The sequence below is a fragment of the Schistocerca piceifrons genome, chromosome 2 (genome assembly GCF_021461385.2).
Source record: "Schistocerca piceifrons isolate TAMUIC-IGC-003096 chromosome 2, iqSchPice1.1, whole genome shotgun sequence".
Taxonomy (NCBI): Eukaryota; Metazoa; Arthropoda; class Insecta; order Orthoptera; family Acrididae; genus Schistocerca; species Schistocerca piceifrons.
In genome coordinates, this window is record NC_060139.1 from 102,615,963 (window position 1) to 102,642,225 (window position 26,263).

General features: G+C 42.4%; 1 protein-coding gene across 1 annotated transcript in view; it reads right to left on the minus strand.

Moving 5' to 3' along the window:
• The window catches only part of LOC124775175 (sodium/hydrogen exchanger 9B2-like), a 168,809-nt gene that overhangs the window by 63,178 nt on the left and 79,368 nt on the right, over window positions 1-26,263 (minus strand). Inside the window, exon 8 of the mRNA XM_047250014.1 lies at window positions 20,301-20,476. Coding sequence (XP_047105970.1) covers window positions 20,301-20,476 — 176 coding nt within the window. The remainder of the gene's footprint in view (window positions 1-20,300; window positions 20,477-26,263) is intronic.

Consider the following 26,263-nt stretch of genomic DNA (forward strand, 5'->3'; position numbering starts at 1 on the left):
AGAACTTTCTCTCACTTTCACATAAATAGCACTACACGTAGACAGTTGCGGTAAACGTTTTCTGTCCCGGGGGATTATTGGGTGGCGACAAGAAGGGCATCCGGCCACCCCTTACATTAACCAAGCTACATCCAATAAGGGGAAACGAGAGGATGACGATTGAACAAAACTCGAAATTTATTTTATTAAGGAATTCGAATGTATATAAATTGAAGAATTATTCCCCAAAGCATTATATGCTAAGTTCAAAAATTAACGATTCTATGAGCGTTTGAAGCCGAGTGTGCACAGCACGCCTCGGCGTTAGGGCACCTGTTGCCACAGATCGTTATCGATGGCATCACCCCTATTCATACCGATTTGAGTGAACCTGATTATCTGGAGCGTTGTTTGTGCGATTTACTCAAAATGTGAACGAAAGTTTCAGTAGTCTCATTTGGAGATAAGCTCCAAATATAACATCCAATCGAGGCGAAATTGTCAACGTTGCTTCAAATTTCGCCTTATGTCTATTCAATGTAGGCAGTACTGCATTAATGCACGTGGCATGCCCTTCAAATCGAAATAGGCGATGAAATGCGCCGATTCTGTGAAGATAGAGACGCCAGCGGCGACATGCTCGGCGACGAAAAGGGCTTTGAGGACGAAAATGACGGGCTTATCACTCCAGAGTAGCAGAAAACGGCCATTCACTAGCCGGGGCGATAGTTATTACGGACCAGGCATCGATGATATCCCGTAAGTTTCAAGCTTTGTCCCATTTTTATATGATAAATACTTGTCAAACTTAATACGCGTTTTTCTTAAAACCATGTTTTTCAGCATGGTTGGTTGTCACCCACGCTACAATTTTCATTCGATTTCAGTGTTTTTTGATTTCCTTGGAAGCAAATTGAATTCTCTTCAGTTCATCGTAGCCGTTTCTTTTATGTTAATATTTCGTATTTTTAGGCCAAAAAAGAGGGTTCAAAAAATAGCCATTTTTTAAGATAACTATAATTTCCCGAAACAATTTTTTTTTTTTTTGCAAATCACTACGATGAACTAAAGTTAGATTTGTAAGCATCAGGGTGATATGTTAATGTCATGTTTCAAGTAACCTCAACCGGAGTTACAGCTACAACCGTCGATCTACCTCCTTTCAGTGTTGCCTCAGGAAACTCCCAATCACACAGTGAAGATATTAATTTTTTTCAATAACAAACTACTTCAATGTATGCTTTGTTCATTGCAGCAAACCCCATTTGTCTACTACATTCCAGTACGGAGAAAAAAATCTTGAAACTGAGCAACATTTTCATCCGTCATTCTGTCGTTCTCCCTTAATAACGTTGCCGGCTCTGCGTCGATGCGGGACAAAGGAGCAAGAAAAAGAAGAACGCCAGTTAGTCTTCTGACTTGATGATACCGGTTAGCTATGAGGCCGAGAACAAAACTCAGAACAGACTGAAGACACAGTTATTAAAGGCCATTATCAGCACTATAGCGTCATTTGTCATGTGTTGTTGTTGTTGTTGTGGTCTTCAGTCCTGAGACTGGTTTGATGCAGCTCTCCATGCTTCTCTATCCTGTGCAAGCTTCTTCATCTCCCAGTACCTACTGCAACCTACATCCTTCTGAATCTGCTTAGTGTATTCATCTCTTGGTCTCCCTCTACGATTTTTACCCTCCACGGTGCCCTCCAATGCTAAATTTGTGATGCCTCGATGCCTCAAAACATGTCCTACCAACCGATCCCTTCTTCTAGTCAAGTTGTGCCACAAACTCCTCTTCTCCCCAATCCTACTCAATACCTCCTCATTAGTTACGTGATCTACCCACCTTATCTTCAGCATTCTTCTGTAGCACCACATTTCGAAAGCTTCTATTCTCTTCTTGTCCAAACTGGTTATCGTCCATGTTTCACTTCCATACATGGCTACAGTCCATACAAATACTTTCAGAAACGCCTTCCTGACACTTAAATCTATACTCGATGTTAACAAATTTCTCTTCTTCAGAAACTATTTCCTTGCCATTGCCAGTCTACATTTTACATCCTCTCTACTTCGACCATCATCAGTTATTTTACTCCCTAAATAGCAAAACTCCTTTACTACTTTAAGTGTCTCATTTCCTAATCTAATCCCCTCAGCATCACCCGATTTAATTTGACTACATTCCATTATCCTCGTTTGCTTTTGTTGATGTTCATCTTATATCCTCCTTTCAAGACACTGTCCATTCCGTTCAACTGCTCTTCCAAGTCCTTTGCTGTCTCTGACAGAATTACAATGTCATCGGCGAACCTCAAAGTTTTTACTTCTTCTCCATGAATTTTAATACCTACTCCGAATTTTTCTTTTGTTTCCTTTACTGCTTGCTCAATATACAGATTGAATAACTTAGGGGAGAGACTACATCCCTGTCTCACTCCTTTCCCAACTACTGCTTCCCTTTCATGCCCCTCGACTCTTATAACTGCCATCTGGTTTCTGTACAAATTGTAAATACCCTTTCGCTCCCTGTATTTTACCCCTGCCAACTTCAGAATTTGAAAGAGAGTATTCCAGTTAACGTTTTCAAAACTTTCTCTAAGTCTACAAATGCTAGAAACGTAGGTTTGCCTTTTCTTAATCTTTCTTCTAAGATAAGTCGTAAGGTTAGTATTGCCTCACGTGTTCCAACATTCCTACGGAATCCAAACTGATCTTCCCCGAGGTCCGCTTCTACCAGTTTTTCCATTCGTCTGTAAAGAATTCGCGTTAGTATTTTGCAGCTGTGACTTATTAAACTGATAGTTCGGTAATTTTCACATCTGTCAACACCTGCTTTCTTTGGGATTGGAATTATTATATTCGTCTTGAAGTCTGTGGGTATTTCGCCTGTCTCATACATCTTGCTCACCAGATGGTAGAGTTTGGTCATGACTGGCTCTCCCAAGGCCATCAGTAGTTCTAATGGAATGTTGTCTACTCCCGGGGCCTTGTTTCGACTCAGGTCTTTCAGTGCCCTGTCAAACTCTTCACGCAGTATCTTATCTCCCATTTCATTTTCATCTACATCCTCTTCCATTTCCATAATATTGTCTTCAAGTACATCGCCCTTGTATAAACCCTCTATATACTCCTTCCACCTTTCTGCCATCCCTTCTTTGCTTAGAACTGGGTTGCCATCTGAGCTCTTGATATTCATACAAGTGGTTCTCTTCTCTCCAAGCCGGCCGAAGTGGCCGTGAGGTTAAAGGCGCTGCAGTCTGGAACCGTATGACCGCTACGGTCGCAGGTTCGAATCCTGCCTCGGGCATGGATGTTTGTGATGTCCTTAGGTTAGTTAGGTTTAAGTAGTTCTAAGTTCTAGGGGACTAATGACCTCAGCAGTTGAGTCCCATAGTGCTCAGAGCCATTTGAACCATTTGAACCTTCTCTCCAAAGGTCTCTTTAATTTTCCTGTAGGCAATATCTATGTTACCCCTAGTGAGACAAGCCTCTACATCCTTACATTTGTCCTCTAGCCATCCCTGCTTAGCCATTTTGCACTTCCTGACGATCTCATTTTTGAGACGTTTGTAATCCTTTTTGCCTGCTTCATTTACTGCATTTTTATATTTTCTCCTTTCATCAATTAAATTCAATATTTCTTCTGTTACCCAAGGATTTCTATTAGCCCTCGTCTTTTTACCTACTTGATCCTCTGCTGCCTTCACTACTTCATCCCTCAGAGCTACCCATTCTTCTTCTACTGTATTTCTTTCCCCAATTCCTGTCAATTGTTCCCTTATGCTCTCCCTGAAACTCTCTACAACCTCTGGTTCTTTCAGTTTATCCAGGTCCCATCTCCTTAAATTCCCACCTTTTTGCAGTTTCTTCAGTTTCAATCTGCAGTTCATAACCAATAGATTGTGGTCAGAATCCACATCTGGCCCTGGAAATGTCTTAGAATTTAAAACCTGGTTCCTAAATCTCTGTCTTACCATTATATAATCTATCTGATACCTTTTAGTATCTCCAGGATTCTTCCAGGTATACAACCTTCTTTTATGATTCTTGAACCAAGTATTAGCTATGATTAAGTTATGCTCTGCGCAAAATTCTACCAGGCGGCTTCCTCTTTCATTTCTTAGCCCCAATCCATATTCACCTACTATGTTTCATTCTCTCCCTTTTCCTACTGACGAATTCCAGTCACCCATGACTATTAAATTTTCGTCTCCCTTCACTACCTGAATAATTTCTTTTATCTCGTCATACATTTCATCTATTTCTTCATCATCTGCAGAGCTAGTTGGCATATAAACTTGTACTACTGTAGTAGGCATTTGTCATAGCGACACTTTAATGTAAATATGACAATTCATTTCTCTGGACACAGTTATGGTCAGAACCCAAAAGCTCTGGATGTCTTCATGGCATTTGTCACAGCGACACGTTACTGTAAATGTGGCTATGCATTTCTCTCGATAGGATACTGCGGATACTGAACTCAGAAAGAGAACTTGCCCATCTGGGTACGGCATTTGGCCTATTTTGATAACAGAGATATGTATACTATGTGACAGATAATGTTCAAAAAAATGGCTCTGAACACTATGGAACTCAACTTCTGTGGTCATCAGTCCCCTAGAACGTGGAACTACTTAAACCTAACTAACCTAAGGACATCACACACATCCATGCCCGAGGCGGGATTCGAACCTGCGACCGTAGCGGTCACGCGGTTCCAGACTGAAGCGCCTTTAACCGCATGGCCACACCGGCCGGCTGCAGATAATGTATTTTCAGATAGTACTGTAAGTGCTTGTCAAGTTTTTCGCCGATTATACACAGTAAATGCCCCTTCACCGTTTTAATTTAAACTGTTAGTCATAATTATTGGTTATCATTGACAGGAGCGAAACGAGGAGGGTTATTGCGAAACATTGTTATTACATGGTAAGGAAGGAGTTATTCTGGTTATTCGGAGGTCATCTAAAAATTATTAGAATCCTGTGAAAGTACGATTGTTCTCAGCTTGTGATACTGTTGGTGTCAATGTCATAAAGGCTATAACCAAAAATATAGCCATGTACGAACTGATCGCTGCTTTTGCCTGTCTGCAATATGGTGGACAATGCAGCCATATGGAGACTGTATTTTCCAAGACCAGAAGTCTCCATCCAGGTAGTACAGAGACCAGTGGCCCAACCACAGGTGTAATCTATACTGTTGTTTTTTCTCCTTTCTTCACGACCTACGTGTACACGACCTACATTCACACATTTTTTATATGTGAATTACACTGTTGAACATAAAAAGAAGGGAGAGAACACAACGAAATTTTATTAGCAGCGTGTGTAAGGCATAGTTTGAAGAATACACGATTAAATTTTATAGGTTATTTGAGGGGGAGAACTTAGTGCTCAGAGCTGTCACCTCTGGCGGCACCACTCTCTATAACCCGGCTGGGAATTGAGTCGTACTGGTCTTGGGTCACAGATTCTGCCGCGTAAGTCTTTTCTGCTTCAACTCTCCTCTCCAACTCCAGTATCTAATTCATTCGTCGCTGTGGCTGAGCTAATGGTGGCGTGCCAATATGTCGGCAGCCTATGCCCAGATGTTTTCAGTGGATCAGAGATCTGGAGAACGTCCTGACCATAACAACAGTCTAGAGCACCGTCCACATGGAGAAAAGTCGAGGCAGGACGCACAACATGCTGTCTTGCGTTATCTTGTTATAAGATCACAGAGACCACAAAGATAGGACGCAACAACCGGCCTTACCCGTTCCAGATAGTGTCCAAATTACCGGCAATGCGAACCAGTGGTGATACTGTGGTGTACCCCGTCGTGGTGCAGATACCATCAAGCCAGGTTTTGGGCCAATGCGGCGATGGCGAATGCAATCTGGCAACGTTCGTTCTTCTCGGAGCCTCCACACGCGGAAACATCCATCGTGTCGGTGTTTCTCAAGGAGTTTCTTTGCGGGGTGGGGGAGTGGCTTTGTACGTAAAAGCCAGTATTCCATTTGAGTCCATAGACTATCACGACACTGCACTGAACAGATCTTTGAATGTTGTGAAGGGGCAGTCGAATTAAGTGAAACTAAACTTCTAATTGTTGTTGTTTATAGGTCCCCTAACCCCGACTTCAGAGCATTTCTGCTCAAGTTAGAGAGGGTTCTTGATTCACTTTGTAGGAAGTACCAGAAATTAGTTATATGTGGTGACTTCAATATTAATTTTGTATATGATGGTGCAAGAAAAGGATGTTGGTAGATCTCCTAAATTCATATGATCTGTTGCAGACTGTGTTTTTTCCAACTAAGGCGCAGGGGAGCAGTAGCACAGCCATAGAAAAAATTTTTATTCATTCTCCATTACTAGATGGGCATTCTGTTAGTAAATGCGTGAATGGCCTTTCAGACCATGATGCACAAATTTTAACAATAAAAGGCTTGTGTACTCAAACCAATGTGATATTTAATTACAAACTATGTAGGAAAGTTAATCCAACAGCAATAGAGAGTTTTTTAAACCTTGTCAAGGAACAAGGGTGGCAGGATGTTTATAGTGCCGATAACATAGATGATAAATACAATACTTTCCTTAACACATTTCTCATGCTCTTTGACAGTTGCTTTCCATTAGAACGCTCTAAACGGGATACTAGCAGTAATGGGCAGCCCGGGTGGCTGATTAGTGGGATAAGGGTATGTTGTTGAACAAAGCGGGAATTATATCAAAATGTTAGAAGTAGTCGCAATCAAGCTACAGTAGCCCATTACAAACAGTATTGTAAGGTGCTTAAAAATGTTATTAAGAAGGCAAAGAGTATGTGGTACGCAAATATAATAGTCAATTCACAGGATGAAATTAAAACCATATGGTCAGTTGTGAAGGCAGTGTCTGGTCAGCAGCACAAGGTCGACGATATAAAGTCAGTTCACAGTAAAAATATTTCTGTTACTGATAAATCAGATATATGTACAGTATTTAGGAATCTTTTTCTGAGCTTTTCTAGTAAACTAAATAAAAATTTAGTTTCTGCAAGAAATCATATAACTTTTTTGGCAGATTTCTTTTCGAGATTGATGTCTGATATACTCCTCCATGATACAGACAAGAGGGAGATTGAGTCAATAATTAAATCACTGAAGACTAAGGACTCTCACGGTTATGATGGAGTGTCTAGTAGAATATTAAAGTACTGTGCTGCACATGTTAGCCCTGTATTTAGCCACATTTGTAATTTTTCCTTTAGCAATAGTCACTTTCCTGAGCGATTAAAGTACTCAGTAGTAAAGCCGCTTTATAAAAAGCGAAAAAGGGATAATGGATATAATTTAGGCCTATTTCTATGCTATTTGTGGTTGCAAAAGTTATTGGAAAGGCTGTGTATGTAAGAATAATTGATCATTTCATATCACACGATTTGCTGTTAAATGTACTGTTCGGCTTCAGAAGTCGTTTAACAGCTGAAAATGCTATATTCTCTTTTCTCTGTGAGGTACTGGACGAGCTAAACAAAAGGTTTCGAACGCTTGGCATATTTTTTGATTTAACTAAGGCATTTTATTGTGTTGATCACAAAATATTGCGCCAGAAGTTGGACAATTATGGAATACGGGGAGTAGCTCACAATTGGTTCACCTCTTACTTTAGCCACTGGCAGCAAAAGGTCATTATTCACAATGTTGATAACGGCTGTGATGTGGGGTCTGAGTGGGGTACTGTCAAGTGGAGGATCAGTGTTAGGGCCACTCCTGTTCCTTATTTATTTAAATGATATGCCGTCTAGTATTAGGGGTAACTCTAAAATATTCCTGTTTGCTTGGTAGTAAAGGATGTTGTGTGCAACATTGGCTCGGTTTCAAATAGTGCAGTTCAAGACATAAGTACATGGCCTGTATAAAATAAACTATCGCTAAAACACAGTAAGACTCAGTTTTTACAGTTTCTAACACACAATTTAACAAAACCTGACGTTTTAATTTCACAGAACGGGCATATGATTAGTGAAAGTGAACAGTTCAAATTTCTAGGTGTTCAGATAGATAATAAGCTGTCGTGGAAAGCCCACGTTCAGGATCTTGTTCAAAGACTTAATACTGCCATTTTTACCATTCGAACGATATCAGCAGTTAGTGATCGTTCCACACGAAAAATAGTCTACTTTCCTTATTTGCATTCGCTTATGACCTATGGTATTGTATTTCGGGGCAACTCTTCCCATTCTAAAACAATATTTTTGGCTCAGAAACTGGCGGTTCGGCCAATAAGTGGTGTAAGTTCACGAACCTCTTATCGACCCCCTGGTTATTTTGACATTGGCCTCTCAATATATATATTCCTTACTGTCATTTCTTGTTAACAATATTAGCTTATTCCCAAGAATAAGCAGCTTTCACTCGGTAAATACTCGGCAGAAATCAAACCTGCATTTGGATCGCACTTCCTTAACTCTTGTGCAAAAAGGCGTGGAGTATACTGCTGCATCCATTTTCAATAAGCTACTACACAAATTCAAAAATCTTAGCAGTAATCCACGCGCTTTCAAATCGAAACTGAAGAGTTTCCTCATGGGTCACTCCTCTGTCGAGGAGTTCCTTGAAAAATTAAGCTGATTCTTATTGTATTGTTGATTGCGTTTACTTAAACGTATGGACTGACTTTTTTCGCGTTCATAAATATTTATTTTTATCTGTTATTACTTTTATGTTGTAATTTCATGTACTGACACGTTCCATGACCTTGGAGATTTGCTCCTCAGTTTGGTCCTACGGAACTTGACGTGTAAGTAAATAAATAAAAACACGCAGAACGTCTTAGAAAGACAGCTTGGTGCCACCCCTACTGTGGTGTCACCGCCAGACACCACACTTGCTAGGTGGTAGCCTTTAGATCGGCCGCGGTCCATTAGTATACGCCGGACCCGCGTGTCGCCACTGTCAGTAATTGCAGACCGAGCGCCACCACACGGCAGGTCTAGAGAGACGTCCTGGCACTCGCCCCAGTTGTACAGCCGATGTTCATAGCAATGGTTCACTGACAACTACGCTCTCATTTGCCGAGACGATAATTAGCATAGCCTTCAGCTACATTTGCTACGACCTAGCAAGGCGCCGTATTCAATTGATATTAAGATTCTATTAATGTATCATCAAGAGCGATGTTCTACAAATGTGGATTAAAGTTAAGTATTCCAGAAGCTACGTACTTTTCTTTATAGCATTCATTACGTATCCTGTTTCAGACGTCACGCCAGCCTGCGTGAGTTTAAGCGCGTGCCTTTCGGCTTCCTCTCATTGTGTCTAGGCTGTCTTGTCTAGACACAACACCTACCATCGACGCACCCCTCTCTGCTGTCGCGACACAGGAAGCTGCAACAATGGTCGCCGTGCTGACATCCTATGGTGCTCCAGTCGCGTCGTCTGTTCCGTTTGTCTTGTTTCAGACTGGCCCATTTCATGACTCCATGTGTGTGACGTATCTGTACGATCTTGAACCACCGAGCGACCAATATATCTGTTCTCTCCGGCGCTAGCCGTAAAAGGGACCGTTGAGATACAGCACAACGTTGAATACGGCCGTCCTGAGTCCATAGATTCCACATTCGTACATCAGTTGTGGGATCGCGATCAACGCAATCAGTAATATTGCAATATTCTAAATAGGCTACTTTCCTCCCAAAGCCAAATTCCGACTTGTGCTGGTAGCCGTTTCTCTTCCTCACACGATTTTCTCACAATCTACTAACATTCAAATGTGATTTACGAATGAGAAACTCTCAGACCAATCTTTCCAATACATAGAATGTAAACTGCAGTACTCCTTCTCACTTCAGGCGGTTACACTGAAACGCTGATCGCTAGCATGTCGAAGCATGTATTTTATGTCATGCCACTTAGATGTTTGCTGCATGCGGCCTTCATGGTGTGATTTTAATGGTCAGCAGTGTGTACAGTGTGGTCAGAAGCAGTCTGAAAAGTCTTTAAGGATGCTGCAGGGTAGGGTGTACTGAGAAAAAACTGTTTAAAAAAATCGATACATTGCGCCGTTTCTGAGTCGGTTAACATTGCAGTTAGCCAATCAGGCCGCCGCGCAGGCAAATTAAAGCGATCCGCCAGAGACGGTGTCGTGAAACGTGTTTTTCATTGGGTTTCCTAATACGGAACAAGAGAGCGATACAAAAATTGGACATAAGACAGTAAGGATCGAACCCGAGCCAAAGGCTGATCAATCTCGAGTGCTATCAACCATGAGAACAACTGATACGAATTGTATCGGGCGGCCGCTTGTATCTGCGTACGCAGCGGCCTGATTAACGAACTTCAATTCTAAATAACGGTGTCACCTATCGAATTTTTTTCATAACAACTATTTCTCAGGAGAATCTGTACTTACAAGCATTTCAGACTGTTTCTGACAGCCCTGCATGTGAAAACATAGTTCAAATAGTACAGGGTCCGGCATAAAAAACTCCCCGATTACAAAGTAACATGCAGCTGACAGTAGAAGGAGCAGAGTGGTGGGGGGCGCGTCATTAAGTAGCTGCCTACGTGCCGTTTTCAGTGTACGCCATGGCGTGGTCTGGTGAACATCGTGCCCTCGTAGTGGAAGATTTTATTCAAAATGGTGAATCGCCTATTAATACTCAACGTGCTTTTCGCGTTCGCTTTGCGCTCGGACGACGGGACCCTGTTCCCGATAAGAAAACAATTTATTCTTGGGTTGCTAACTTTCGTGAGACAGGTTCCGCATTAAAAAGGAAACCACCTGGACGACCACGGACTGCAACAGGCCCCGGAAATGTTGATGCAGTTAGAGCTTTTTCGAAGAAAATGACAGGAATTTAACCGTCAACAGTGAACGCTATTGTGCCATGCTCCGCGACTTTCTCCAACCGCAACTAAGGGAGCTTTTTGGTGAAATAGAGAACGTGTGGTTCCAGCAAGATGGTGCTACTGCCCACACAGCGCGGCAGTCACTGGCATTGGTGAAGGAAATGTTTCCTGGACATGTGATCTCGTTGCGTGGAGACATTGGCTGGCCCCCACGATCGCCGGACTTAACGCCCTGTGATTTCTTTCTTTGGGGCTATTTAAAAGCAAAAGTTTATGAACAACGTCCACAATCTTTATGAGCCCTGAAAGAAGCAATTACACAAGAGGTTGAAGCTATTCCACCTGAAATGACTCAAAGAGTAATGAATAACTTCAGGGAAAGACTCAAACAGTGTGTCGACAGTGCAGGAAGCCATTTAAGGGATGTTTTATTTAAAAAGTAAGACCATAAGAGTATTTTCTAAAATGGCATAATATGTACTTTTATTTAGTATAAATAAAATTGTTGTACCTTATTTGGTTTTGTTTTTATTAGCTTTCCTTAAAGGGGAGGTTTTTCTGCCGGACCTTGTATGTAGGTTAATTGTGATCACGTTCTGTATAATACGTAACATACGTTTATATATTTGTATCACAGAGACATGCAAGAGCAAAATGTGTTGAGATGTGATAAAAAGGGTTTCTCACAAAACGATTGGGGAGGATGACAAAACAAGTGAGCGCGGTTTAAATGTGGCGTGCAGACCTCTGCTCTTGGTTATTACGACGGTTCAGAGGACATAGAGTACAAAGTGAGAGGTGACCGTGAACCACAGGGGCTCGATGGGACGTTGTCTTCAGCCTCTCTATTGCGGAGTCTACATCATATACACATACATATATACCCCGCTAGCCACCAAGCGGTGTGTGGCAGAGGGCACAGTTCGCGCCAAAGTCATATTTCCCCCCCTCTGTTCCACTCGCGGATCGCGCGAGGGGAAAACGACTGTCTGAACGCCTCAGTACGAGCTCCGCGTTCATCACTGTCCGTGTAATAACAATGATTTTTGTAATTTTAGTACTGCTGTTTTTATAGCTGTAATTTATGATAGCCTTCTCGTCTTTCTAATGCATAATACATAGAATTAAATCCTGGTCCTAGTTTCAGATTATATTTCAAGTATCGTGGAAAGAATATATTAAAAATGGTTATTCTGTTAACCAAGCAATTAATGCATTTGAATAGAAACAGGCGCTTCCAAGAACTCGTTTCGCTTAAAATACGACATTTTAATTACTATTTATTAGTTATAAGATCGATAAGGACATGTCAATAGCTTACATAAGAATCCTGGTCCTAGTTTCAGATTATATTTCAAGTATCGTGGAAAGAATATATTAAAAATGGTTATTCTGTTAACCAAGCAATTAATGCATTTGAATAGAAACAGGCGCTTCCAAGAACTCGTTTCGCTTAAAATACGACATTTTAATTACTATTTATTAGTTATAAGATCGATAAGGACATGTCAATAGCTTACATAAGAATTTGATTAGCCGAAATGTGATCGCAGTTTTATAAGACCATGTTCAAATCGAATCGTTTGATGCACACCATGATAGTATTCCTTTAGATATTAATTTTGGCATTTTTCTAACGATTTCTGGTTTTGTATGTCTTTTGCCATTTCCACTCCTTTCAACGCAGTTCAGTCATATCATTATAAAACAAATTGCACGCGACTAGAACCTATGTTTTGCGGGAGTTTCCCAGTGCCATTTGCATGCACTGATCTATCTGTATCATTAGCATCTACGTAACTTAAATTTACATGATACTTAATATGAGGCGCGCGCGGTAGCCGCGCGGTCTGGGCGCCTTGTCACGGTCGTGCGGCTCCCCCCGTCGGAGGTTCGAGTCCTCCCTCGGGCATGGGTGCGTGTGTGCTGTCCATAGCGTAAGTTTAAGTTAGGTTAAGTAGTGTGTAGGCTTAGGGACCGATGACCTAAGTAGTTTGGTCCCATAAGACCTTACCACAAATTTCCAAAACTTGAGTCACAAGACACAGCATAATTCTGACGTACGGCTTGTCTGATTCCTTGGGAGTCACACCTGTAGCCACTGTAATAAAAGCAGCAGACTCAACTGAATTTTTTTCTTTATCTTCCAGTATCGCATTGGTGAGCGGTTCTGGTGGTGTGTGACTCAGCAGACGACAGATGTGCATGTGTTTCCAAGAGAGCACTGCATTGTTTTTCTCTAGGGTGACGGTGAAAACACCGAGTCACTGAAGCAGCCACATAGTTCTTTCGTTCAGTGCGTTGGTCTCATGTTGTTCATGAGGATAATAATAATAAACGAAGATTATTCGAAATATTTATTTGTTATTTAAAAAACTGAAAGAGCACACAAGATAATTATATCTACGGTAGGTGTACGTTTGGGAATCTATATTATGAGTGGTGACTAGACAAAATGCCGATTAAAGTATGCCTCAGTCTCATTGTATTCTTTGTGTATTTCTGAACTGTGCAATTGAGCCAAGTTACGTAATGTGCCTAACTGTGCATCGTGATCTGACGATCTATTTACCACAGGATAGACATGCGTTATTTAAACTGCTGCTGGTTGTATGAAACCATAACATATAACGGTACTACCATCTTGAGCAAATCGGGTACTGAAATTTATGACTGATATTACACTGTGGCGACAAATGTCATGGAATATCTCCTAATATCGTGTCGGACCTTCTTTTGCCCGCCGTGGTACAGCAACTCGACGTGGTATGGACTCAACAAGTCGCTGGAAGTCTCCTACAGAAATACTGAGCCATGCTACCTGTATAGCCGTCCATAACAGCGAAAGTGTTGCCTGTGCAGGATTTTGTGCACCAACTAACCTCTCGATTACGTCCCAAAAATGTTCGATGGGACTCATTTTGGGCGATCTGGATGGATAAACAATTTTCTCGAATTACCAAGAATATTCTCAAACCAATCGCGAACTATTGTGGCCTGATGACACGGCACATTGTCATTCATAAAAATTCTGACATTATTTGTGAACATGAAGTCCATGGATAACCATTTCCAGTCAATGATCGGTTCAGTTGGACCAGAGGACCCAGTCCATTCCACGCAAACACAGCCCACACCGTTATGGAGACACCACCAGCTTGCGCAATGCGTTGTTCACAACTTGGGTTCATGGCTTCGTGGGGTCTGCGCCGCATTTGAACACTAGCATCAATTCTTGACAACTGAAACCGAGACTCATCTACGAGTTTCCAGTCGTCTAGGGTCCAACCGAGGAGAGGCGCTGCAGGCGATATCGAACTGCTAACAAAGGCACTCGCGTCGGTCGTTTGCTGCCATAGCCCATAAACGCCAAATTTCGTCGCTTTGTCCTAACAGATACGGTCGTCGTACGCACCACTTCGATTTGTGAGGTTATTTCGCGCAGTGTTTCTTGTCCGTTATTCGATTAAATTTATACAATCGTTGGGAGCGTTTACATGTATACACATAAACGCACCTTTCCAGCTTTGTTGTAGTATAAGGCATCAACTTCGTCGCCATATGTGGCTGCCTCACATTAAAATACCTGTGGTTAATATCCAGAAATATAGCGTGTATAGGCATCTCGGTGGACCATAGATGCAAAGTTGGGGGCGGGGAGGAAAACTGTAAGAGTATGCACATGAAGTTGCCTTTAGCTAGTATATGTTACATGAAGGCACTTTTATGCAGGAAAGGTGACAAAAAAGATTAAAAAACCGTTCAGAAAAATACGAAATAAAAACATTAAAAATATGTTTACATAACGCTTCACGCTATTGGCTTTATTTTATTAAACAGGAGAGCTTGGTTCTTTATATTTGCAATTTTTGTCCCCCTTTTTTATAGCTCTGAAGATGCCCGATAACGACCGAAATATGTAATCAACTTTTCTAAATCCCAACACTGACTGAAGTAAATAACCTGTTGTAATGTCCAAAAGTTGCTGAGTCTGTGCACAGACATTAAGTCTGCCTCATGATAATGGAATCGCAAGAAGACAAGAAATTTGCTTCTCATGATTACACTAAATTTTATTCCTTAACTTCTTCCTGAGATTTTCGTGACAGAAATAAAGAAATACAGTAAATGAGATTAAGAAGAAGAAAAGTTATAATGACGCCAAAAAAGCAACAAGAATCGTACATAAACCTACATCAAGAATGTGCTATGGCAAGTAAAAACTGAAGGAAAAAGACATCCCAGTCACATGGTGTGGTAAGTCTTCCCCCATTAGGAAAATGGACTTAAATAAAAATATTTAATCTTTAGCGAATGTACACCGACCATGTGAATAAATGGAAAATGTGACGAATTGCGATCAGTGAATCACCGTGTAACATTTCCATTCAACGATACACGTTGAATAACAAATATACATCATGTATCACTCACACAATAACGAAAACCACCATGCGTATATCCTTGCGTTTTTGATTACAAGTGAGCTGCCAGTTAATGTCGCTGAGCACTCTCTGTAGTGAATAGAGTTTCTTCCTTGATGCCAGCTGCCAGCGCCAGTAAATGAAATAAGAGGCTCAGTAATTCTTTTCTTCTACCACCGCCACTAATACTTGCACTCACCCCTCCCATTAACTCTCGCTCACACAAAAGTATGAGAGTTAAAATTTTTCCATGAAAAGAAAGCGTCGCTACTAGAAGCTACTTCTCAAGAACGTAAGCGTCACCGGTAAGAGTAAACAGCCAGAAATACAACTGAGCGAGGTGGCCTACTGAGAAAGCACTGGACTCGTATTCGAGAAGATGATGCTTCAAATCCCCATTCGGATATCCAGGTCTCGGTTTCCCGTTATTTCCATAAATTAATTATTTCCATAAACTAATTATTCCGTGATAACTCAAGATGGATCCAATCAACCTATAGCTTCTTTTAGTCAACTGATGTCACAAAGATCTTTTCTCTTGGACCCGATTCGGGACCTCTTTATTGATCATTCGAACCACCTAACTAAAATTCAGCTTTGCAAAAGCTTCTACGCCCTTTTTGATTTCACTTCCATACAAGGTTACATTCCATACAAGTACTTTCAGAAGAGACTTCTTAACACTTACGTTAGATGTTAAAATGACTATATTTTCAGAAAAGCTTTTCCTGTTAGTAACAGGCTGAATTTTATATCTTCTTTGCTTGTGACACATTCAATTATTTTGCTGCCCAAAGAGGAAAACTCGTCTTCTACTTATAGTGTATCATTTAGGAATCTAATTCCCCCATCATCGTCTGATTTCTTGTGTCTGCTGTCTATTACCCTTGCTTTATTTTTCTTGATATTCATCTTATAAGCTCTTTTCAATCACTATCCATTCCGTTCAAATACTCTTTCAAATCATTTGACGTGTCTGACACGAGCACAATGTCATCGGCAAACCTCAGTGTTTATATTTATTTTGCTTGAATTTCTAACCCCTTTCCAAATTTCTCCTTAATTTACTTTCCTGCTTGGTCAATGCACAAATTGAGTAACTTGGGACACAGTTCTCAACTCTGTCTTACTTTCCATAGCTGCTTCCCTTTCATGTTATTTGATTCTTATAACTGCTGTCTGGTTTGTGTACAAGGTTTAGATAAATTTTCCCTCCCTGTATTTTATCCCTGATACTTTCAGAGTTTCGAAGAGTGTTTTTCAGTCAGAATGGTCAAAAGTATTTCTAAGTTTACAAAAGCTCAAAGTGCTGGTTTTGTATTTCTTCAAGCTTTCTTCTAAGATAAGTCGCAGGGTCGCTACAGCCTTCCATGTTTCTAAATTTCTCTGGAACTCAAACTGATCTTCTCCTCTGGTCGACTTCTACCAGTCATTCAATTCTTGTATAGATAATCGGTTTTACGGATTAAAATGTTAAATTGTGGGCACAGAGCACATGAGAAGAGAAGTGTAGTTTCATCTTAACAGGGATGACTAACAGAAACAGTCCCCACATTTCCTTGAATGACAACTCGAGTGTAAATCTGAAAACTTGCAAACCATGAGTTTCGACGAAAAGTCTGAACGATTAGAGGTCCCTTTATTGCCTAAAAGCTCAAATTACGATGTCACCTGATATGACGTAGTTAAAACTTGGGTAAAATGAATCAAATGGTCAACAGGGATTTGTGACGCATCCCTCCCAAAAGTGAACTGCAAGCTTTCCAGCTGCATGACCTCATTCGGCGGAATTTCAGAAGTCACCTCGAGGAGATACGACGATTTCTGCATAGCATGTAAGTCGTTCAGGTGTACAGGCTATCAGTCAATTGTAAATCTGACGGTGGCTACTTTAAAGCCATTTCATCGTTCATTGTGTAAGATGTCATGAGCACTTCGCGGACTAGTAGACTCGAGCCATTCAGATCTGTCACTTAGTCCTTGACACGCGCGGATCGAATCCACCCTTACCAACTGAAATCGGGACTCATCTGACCAGACCACAGTTTTCCAGCCATTTAGGGTCCGCCTGGTGTGGTAACGAGCCTACGGGTGATGTGCTGTCGGCAAAGGCACTCACGTTGGTCGTCTGCTTCCATAGCCCATTAACGCCAAATTTCGGCGCACTGTCCTAACGGAAACGTTCGTCGTTCGTCCCACATTGATTTCTGAGATTATTTCACGCAGTGGTGCGTGTCTGTAAGCACTGACAACTCTACGCAAAAGCCGCTGCTCTCCATCGTTAAGTAAAGGCCGTCGGCCACTGCGTACTCCGTGGTGAGAGGTACTGTCGGCACACTCCTGACACTGTGGATCTCGTAATATTGAATTCCCTAACGATTTCTGCAATGGAACGTCCCGTACCTTTAGCTCCACCTACCATTCCGCGTTCATAGTGTGTTAATTCCTGTTGTACGGCAACAGTGACGTCGGAATCCGTTTCACAACAATCACCTGGGTACAAATTACAGCTACGCCAATGCACCTGCCCTTTTATACCTTGTATCCGCGACACTACCGCTATCTGTACAGGTGCACATCGCTGTCTCATGACTTCTGTCACCGCAGTGTAAATTATTGGTGGCTAAGCACCTCCAAATCACTTTTCATGTCAGATCCCTTCACGAAATGTGCGCAAAAGTGTTAATTTGAAGTGGCGCTATTACAAAGTTGTGTGCGGGTATCTCTTCAGTAAGTACCGTATAGTTGTTTCACAATACGTGTTTTTGCAGTTTCGTCAACAAAGTGCAATTTAGTGCGGAATTGTAATTTTTCTGCATAAAAGAAATATTTTGTTAATAATGGCAGCCGTAATACTACATCATTCAGTTTCTGTGCTAAAACATTTTTTATCGTTTGGAACTATTTGTAGCTTCGTTATGATGTGCACTAATATTTAAAGTCATTAAACATTTTTGAACATCTTTAATATGAGGGATAGCAGTCGGTTTGGTGGTAAGGTGTGTGCGCACCCCGCTTCTACGAGGTTAACATCGAAATGGGTGCCTTGTTTCTGCACCCATTAGCTACGCTGTCAAAATGTTAAGTGACGTACCGATTGGAGTCTTGAGGTACGTTACACTGTGCCTATTGCCCAGATGAATTACATTTTTCACGTTGGATTATTTTTTATGTGTCTGGAAGGCATCTAAACCCAAACCATAGATATAGACTGACATAGCTTGTATTTTATCTTGTACAGTACTTTAACGTGTCACTTTAATATCTTTACTCCGCTCAAGAAATTTTGTTACTTGCTGTAAATTTCTACATGCTGTTGCTTCATGACGGTTTTGTATGGTCTGATAATTTGAGGATGTTTGGCTTTTGAAGTCGATTACAGTCTAGTTAAATTGACGAAATTAATGGAACTAGTGCGTTTTAAATTCATGCTTATGTTTGTTACCCTCGGTTTGCTCATTGTGAGATAAAGTTTTATCAAAATATGCCCTTTAATATGTCAATATTTTCGTGATGTGTCAGCCTTCTATTCTTACAAGAGCTTAAAGAGAGCTGAGACGTTTACACTCGAAAATATTCCACTATTAGATGTTTCCTGCAACAGTAATTGATATTTAAAGTACGTGGCATACACTTCTGATCAACGTAACAACGAATATTTGTGTAAGAAATGTGCACTTTCTTAAAGAACGAAACTTGACGATTCCAAACACTTCGTGGAAACCGATTTTTTGGTTAAACTAGAAAACGTGTGTGATTTCTTTGAAAAGCTAAGTGCGTTGAATCTGTTCCTGTAAAGTCTCAACCATTTTAAAATGAACCGAGAAAATTTCAGCCCACAGAAACAACTGCAACTATAGCAAAAACAAATTAATGAAAATAGGATCGATCTTTTTTCCTTTAATGCACCTGTTTGTAATCTCCAACGCAGTTAATTTGTCTTGTAATGCATAATCTCTTTTTGAAGGTCACCAATCGCAGCTCATGAAATAAATCGAAAAATACTTTAAAGCAGCTAATATTGAGAAATTTGTAAGGATTCGAGATTCATTTATAGCAAAATCTCCAACTTCTGTAGAAGAAAATCTTATTGACTGTTTTGCGACAGTACGCTAAAGGCATAACTTCGTAGATGAAACTTCAAGTTTTTTGGATATAACTGGAAGATGAATACCGGTATCCGTTGAGTTCAATGAACATTAATTTTATCTTCAGTATTTTATTTGTGTGGATCTAAGCTTTTGGTGGTCGCTATAATAAAGAGTGAATCTGGTACGAAAACTAACATGGAGCAGGAATGGTAGCTGTATTTAATCTGATTCCAAGATTTTAGAAGTTGTGCAGTGAACAAAAGGTCATTCATCCCATTAAATGTACTAATGACAAATCTGTTGTATAACCTGCTCATTGATTCAAAATTACTTGTGCGATTTATTAGTACATTTTTAAAGTAATGTGGTCGCATCAACTAAGTACTTCATTGCGTTAGATAGACCAATGTTTTAAGATGTTATAGAGGCTGAACTCGAGATCCACCAATTAAATTTCGAAGATTATTAAAGAACATTTTCTGAATATTCAGGTATAAGGGATCCATGGTCTGCGTTGGTTTGTTACAAATGAGTCCCATTTCTCTTCATTTCTTACCTCCACTTATCTTTATATCTGTATTGTACTGAAAATAGAAAATATTTTCTCAACAGTACGAATGCCGGTGGTATGCTCTGCGTGTCTTACAGGGAGACAAACTCGTTTCATTCACTCGCTGTACTTGCTATTGACAGCAATGAGCACTTGATTCTTAGCAGTCAAGCTTGCATAGATATTGCTCGAATGTGTCTCTTTTTCCGTCAGTGTTAGTTGTACGTTAACAATTATACAAAACGGTATGGATACACTTCGTGTATGGATTCACAGAACGTAGTGGAAGAATTTAACAACGGCGCTATGCTGAGCTGACTCCACAGCGACTAAATCCACATCAAGTTGTACATGTTTCGTCCGAAAAACTGGTTCCTTATTTCTCATAGTACCGACTGCCCCTTATTTCTCCTTGTCTTAAATTCAGTTGCTTACCTTGCGAAAACATGACGCTGAGCACGACCCCGAAGACTGCCACGGACGCGGCGTCGTCTATTCCGGAGATGGCGATGATGAGCGTGGGGATGCCCTTGGCCACCCCGTAGCCCTTCACCCGCAGCCTGAAGAGGCAGGGCACCACCACCGCTGGCGAAACGGCCGCCACCACAGACCTGGCGGAAGGCACACGCGAGTAACGGTCAGCTCCCGTGACTGCACTCAAGAGTCTGCTGCCTTGTTCTGCCCCGAGTCGGGACCCTGAAAGCAGCTCATCAAAAGGAAGTGACGTCGTCCTCAGTTGCTTTCCACCTTACTACCAGTTTTCAATGATCGAATGTCAGAGAAATCCATGGTTCCCCTCTGAAGGGACTGCCCATTCCCATTTTAGACATGCATAGCAAGGTATAGCGTTCCATGATAAACTTCTATGTTTTGAAGTTGTGTTCGTCTGCCTCTCTGCGTATTTGTGGTGTCATCCGAAGAACGAGTTTGCATGGCGAAGCTGGTACCTCGTGACGGAACCACAAATAAGCTCTTTTATACACTCCTGGAAATTGAAATAAGAACACCGTGAATTCATTGTCCCAGGAAGGGGAAACTTTATTGACACATTCCTGGGGTCAGATACATCACATGATCACACTGACAGAACCACAGGCACATAGACACAGGCAACAGAGCATGCACAATGTCGGCACTAGTACAGTGTATATCCACCTTTCGCAGCAATGCAGGCTGCTATTCTCCCATGGAGACGATCGTAGAGATGCTGGATGTAGTCCTGTGGAACGGCTTGCCATGCCATTTCCACCTGGCGCCTCAGTTGGACCAGCGTTCGTGCTGGACGTGCAGACCGCGTGAGACGACGCTTCATCCAGTCCCAAACATGCTCAATGGGGGACAGATCCGGAGATCTTGCTGGCCAGGGTAGTTGACTTACACCTTCTAGAGCACGTTGGGTGGCACGGGATACATGCGGACGTGCATTGTCCTGTTGGAACAGCAAGCTCCCTTGCCGGTCTAGGAATGGTAGAACGATGGGTTCGATGACGGTTTGGATGTACCGTGCACTATTCAGTGTCCCCTCGACGATCACCAGTGGTGTACGGCCAGTGTAGGAGATCGCTCCCCACACCATGATGCCGGGTGTTGGCCCTGTGTGCCTCGGTCGTATGCAGTCCTGATTGTGGCGCTCACCTGCACGGCGCCAAACGCGCATACGACCTTCATTGGCACCAAGGCAGAAGCGACTCTCATCGCTGAAGACGACACGTCTCGATTCGTCCCTCCATTCACGCCTGTCGCGACACCACTGGAGGCGGGCTGCACGACGTTGGGGCGTGAGCGGAAGACGGCCTAACGGTGTGCGGGACCGTAGCCCAGCTTCATGGAGACGGTTGCGAATGGTCCTCGCCGATACCCCAGGAGCAACAGTGTCCCTAATTTGCTGGGAAGTGGCGGTGCGGTCCCCTACGGCACTGCGTAGGATCCTACGGTCTTGGCGTGCATCCGTGCGTCGGTGCGGTCCCCTACGGCACTGCGTAGGATCCTACGGTCTTGGCGTGCATCCGTGCGTCGCTGCGGTCCGGTCCCAGGTCGACGGGCACGTGCACCTTCCGCCGACCACTGGCGACAACATCGATGTACTGTGGAGACCTCACGCCCCACGTGTTGAGCAATTCGGCGGTACGTCCACCCGGCCTCCCGCATGCCCACTATACGCCCTCGCTCAAAGTCCGTCAACTGCACATACGGTTCACGTCCACGCTGTCGCGGCATGCTACCAGTGTTAAAGACTGCGATGGAGCTCCGTATGCCACGGCAAACTGGCTGACACTGACGGCGGCGGTGCACAAATGCTGCGCAGCTAGCGCCATTCGACGGCCAACACCGCGGTTCCTGGTGTGTCCGCTGTGCCGTGCGTGTGATCATTGCTTGTACAGCCCTCTCGCAGTGTCCGGAGCAAGTATGGTGGGTCTGACACACCGGTGTCAAAGTGTTCTTTTTTCCATTTCCAGGAGTGTATGTTCATCCGTCTAATCGGAGGTGTGAGGGACTTCGGCCTTTCACTTATCTAACCAAATGGAACACCTATAGCCGCCCTTACGATGTTATTGGTTATACGGTTACCGGTTTCGGTGCTTCAGTACACCATCTTCAGGCCTTAACTGACGCTGATTGGATTAACTCCAATGGTATACATGATTCTGTTAGTGGCCAGACTACCTGTAGCAACGTTGTTGTGTCTCCAACCATCAATAATGGTTGGAGACACAACATCGTTCTTACAGGTAACCTGCGAAAAACCAGTTCATAGACGCTAGCCACTGATAGAATCGTGTATACGATTGGAGTTAATCCCCTCAGCGTCAGTTAAAGCCTGAAGATGGTGTACTGAAGCACTGAAACTGGCAGCCATATAATAAATAACATCATATGGACGGCTCTAGACGTTCCATTTCATTATGCAAGTAAGGGCAGTCGCTGCCAGATGCAGCGACGAATGAGATACGTAGGCGTAGACACGCCCTCAAGGGTTCTACACGCCAGCGCTACAGAACGCCCACGAGGAAGACAGCTCGCGGCACGAACGTCGCGAAGATACGCCTGAAATCACTCTCTCGCTCAGCTCAGCAGGCAAACTGCGTTTCTGTACCTGCTAACTAGTAACCGGGTATTTACGTACAAACGAGAATTACATTTTCTACGGAAATCAACTATTATGGAGTCTCACTTAGTAGTACTATAACGATCGGCCCACAAATAACTTATTACGGCTGTACTGTACACAATAACATTAAAATCATTCCATAATGATTATCTGTTGCACGAGGCACCACATCTTCTGTGAAATGAGGACTGTTAAGGAAAAAAGACTAAATGCCATAAACAAGCCGTGTTACCATTTATGTCCAGCATAGATCGTAAATTACGGCATACTGCGAAGTTGTGATTTTGTTGTACTACAAATCATTAGTAAGACCATATAACAGCAGACTCCAATAGAAGATGTAATTCTCGCTACGACATAAACAACCGTTTAAAAGTTAACAGGTTTAGAAACGCGTTTTGTCTGCTGAGCTGAGCAAGCGAGTGAGCTCAGGCCTAACCTGGTGACGTACTCTCTGCGGCCTGTACAATGCTTACTTACGTCACAGCGGAGTACCGCTCAGCCCTACTCTGCAGTCACCGCTGAAGAGGACAGCAACTCACTACAGAGCCAGCAGCACGAGAGTTACACGAGACAGAACTATATAGCAAAGTTTATAGTCAATTGTACTCTGAGAGAAGAGACTGTTTTTTCTGTACTGTATGAAGTGATAAGTTAGCGTTCAATGACAGTGACAAATATACATGACATTCCTGTGGACATGGATTGTTACACAATTCAGTATTTCATCTTGTGCTAGTTGTAACAAAGTCATCTAATATTTTGTGTCTGTTGTAGTATCATCTCTGCCTGCTCCAGAAGCAAATCTAAGAACCTTCACAGTGTCGACGAGTCTTTCTTTATCCGGTGCAACAATATTGATTAAACACTTGTTTGTCATGATATGCCTTATACACTGTATAAGGTATTTACACCGCCTGTCCATATGATTCTTTCCTTCCACCATCCCTTACACTACAGGTTTCAGCAACGGCTTATAACTTAGAGTGTGTACAACCATTCCACCTCTGTGAATCATTAAGAACTGTATAAAGTAATCTCTTTCGATAGTTCGTTCTGGGGTATCTTAATTTGTTATCCTGTCACACTAATTGATATTCAACAACAGTATCCTGTAACACCACGTGTCAAAAGCATCGCTATATTTCTTTCTGCCGTATTGTCGATGTTTCGCACACCTACAGAACTGTACTCCAAAAAAATTTTTCGTGAATACGTTTCTGGTATCAAGGTCTATATTTTCGGACGTTAGCACCTGTTTCTATTTATACGAGTAGACAGCCCTTTCGCCCCGTGTAAACCTTGTAGCGCCTAGAACTGCTCGGCCACACCGGCCGGCAATTTTACAAGGGCGAACTGCAATGTTTGGGAAACGATGTTTGAAGAAATAGTCCACAAAAATAGGCTAACGGCTTCCTCCTACATCACAACAACTTGCCGTGCCACACCTCGCTTTTGATTCGCGAGATTTTGAGCGGAAAAAATTTTGCTGTCTACCACATCCCCCTTACTCACCAGATTAGACACCATGCGACTTCTGACTCTTCCCAAAAATTAAAACCGTGCTTAAAAAAATTGACACCATTCCTGTTCCATTCTTGTTCCAAAAGAAGCCTTCCAGGAATGCTTCTAGTCGTGGATTCAACGTTGGAAGAGACAATTGCACTGGTAGCTAAGAACAGTACTTTGAAGTAGATTTCATCAAATTCCATGTAAGCTTATTACTTTGTTTCTAATAAAATTATTCAAGGTATTTCTTGATCAATCTCATATGTGATGTGGCTGTACTATCGTGTTCAGTGGAGTGAACAATACGTCTCTCAGACAATGGTCGCATGTAGGCCTTGAGGTCCTGTATGATGCTGCACTGCTGAACAGATCGATTTTGTAGATCTAGGGAAAAATTAGATAGTATAAATGTGTTTAAAATTGGTTTTTGCCTGAAGCTCTTAAGGTGTTTTGGGGCATATGATGTTCTTTCCGTTCTAACGACCTCTATGTCAACGGGACGTTAAACCCCAATCTTCTTTCTTTCTTCCTGATGTTATTTGAATTTATGCTGCTCCTAAAACATTTAGTGTCGTTGTCTTAACAACCTGTGCTTTCTTTTTAGATCTACGATATTTTTTCATTGGTGAAAAGTTCGCTGACAATGTACTCCGTTATGAGTCAAGCATGAAAAGACGCAGAATTCATGTAGAACTACTGCTGTGGAACGGAAAGACTCCATTATTTGATGTCAAAAAACGAAATTAAGATTTGCGTCTTGGTGGTTAATTGTTTACGAAAGCACACTGTTCACTGTCTTATGAGGCCATTGTGACTTTCCGTCAATGCGAAATATATCATTAGTATTTCTGGAGTATCAATCAGTATCCCTCTGTATGTGGGATCCGAGGAAGCGACGCCACCCTGAGACAAAGAAGGCACTTCCCTCGTTCCCTGTTTAACCACAATACGACTGAAAAGGCACGAAAGCTCGGCCTGCGGAAAATCTGCACCGTGATCATCACTAGTTTGGCACAATTGTAACTACTAGACGTGTCCTAGGAAAAGTTGCAGCAGCTTCTACTATTCTCGCACTTCTTGAAGACACTCGTGGTGTTAGCCGGTGGGGACTAGCTATACCGCTACAAATCGAAGAAACTCGACCGGCACTGATAGCTTTCCGTCGCTTCAAACCTAGACTCACTTCGTTAGCAGATAGCTCTGAGCTTAGCGCGTCATCTGTCTTTGTATATGAAAGAAGACGCTGCACACCGAGATAATGTCACAGGAAAGGAAACTCGACACAACGGAGACATGTAAATCGTACACCGTCTTGCGACTGTTGTCGGCTCTGCTACTACCATCAGCGACGCGTCGAGTGACATTCTGAAGTATTCAATTAGCGGGCTCTCAGCAGGCGCGGACGCTACAGCCTGAAATGCCAACCCTGGCCTACGTATCACTCACACTGAGACGGATGAAGTTAGCCGCTAGGACTTCGCCATTCGTGTTGTGAAAGCGCACAGGCACTTTCTTCCATTGATGTCCCAATGACCTCACTTCATGAGACACTGTGGAGAGGGCAGTTTAATCCAGGATATTTATTGCTGCAAAGACTGGTAATCGGAAATTTTACGGTGTCACATGTCCTTTCCTCTCCGGCGAAATACTGACAGTGAAAATTTAATTCACTTCCATAATTCGAACTGGCTTTCCTCCGAGTTGAATGGCACGGCACCAGGGTGGGTTAACGACGTCGTCTACGGAGGAGGGCGAGAAAATGGAGTACTGTGCGACCATT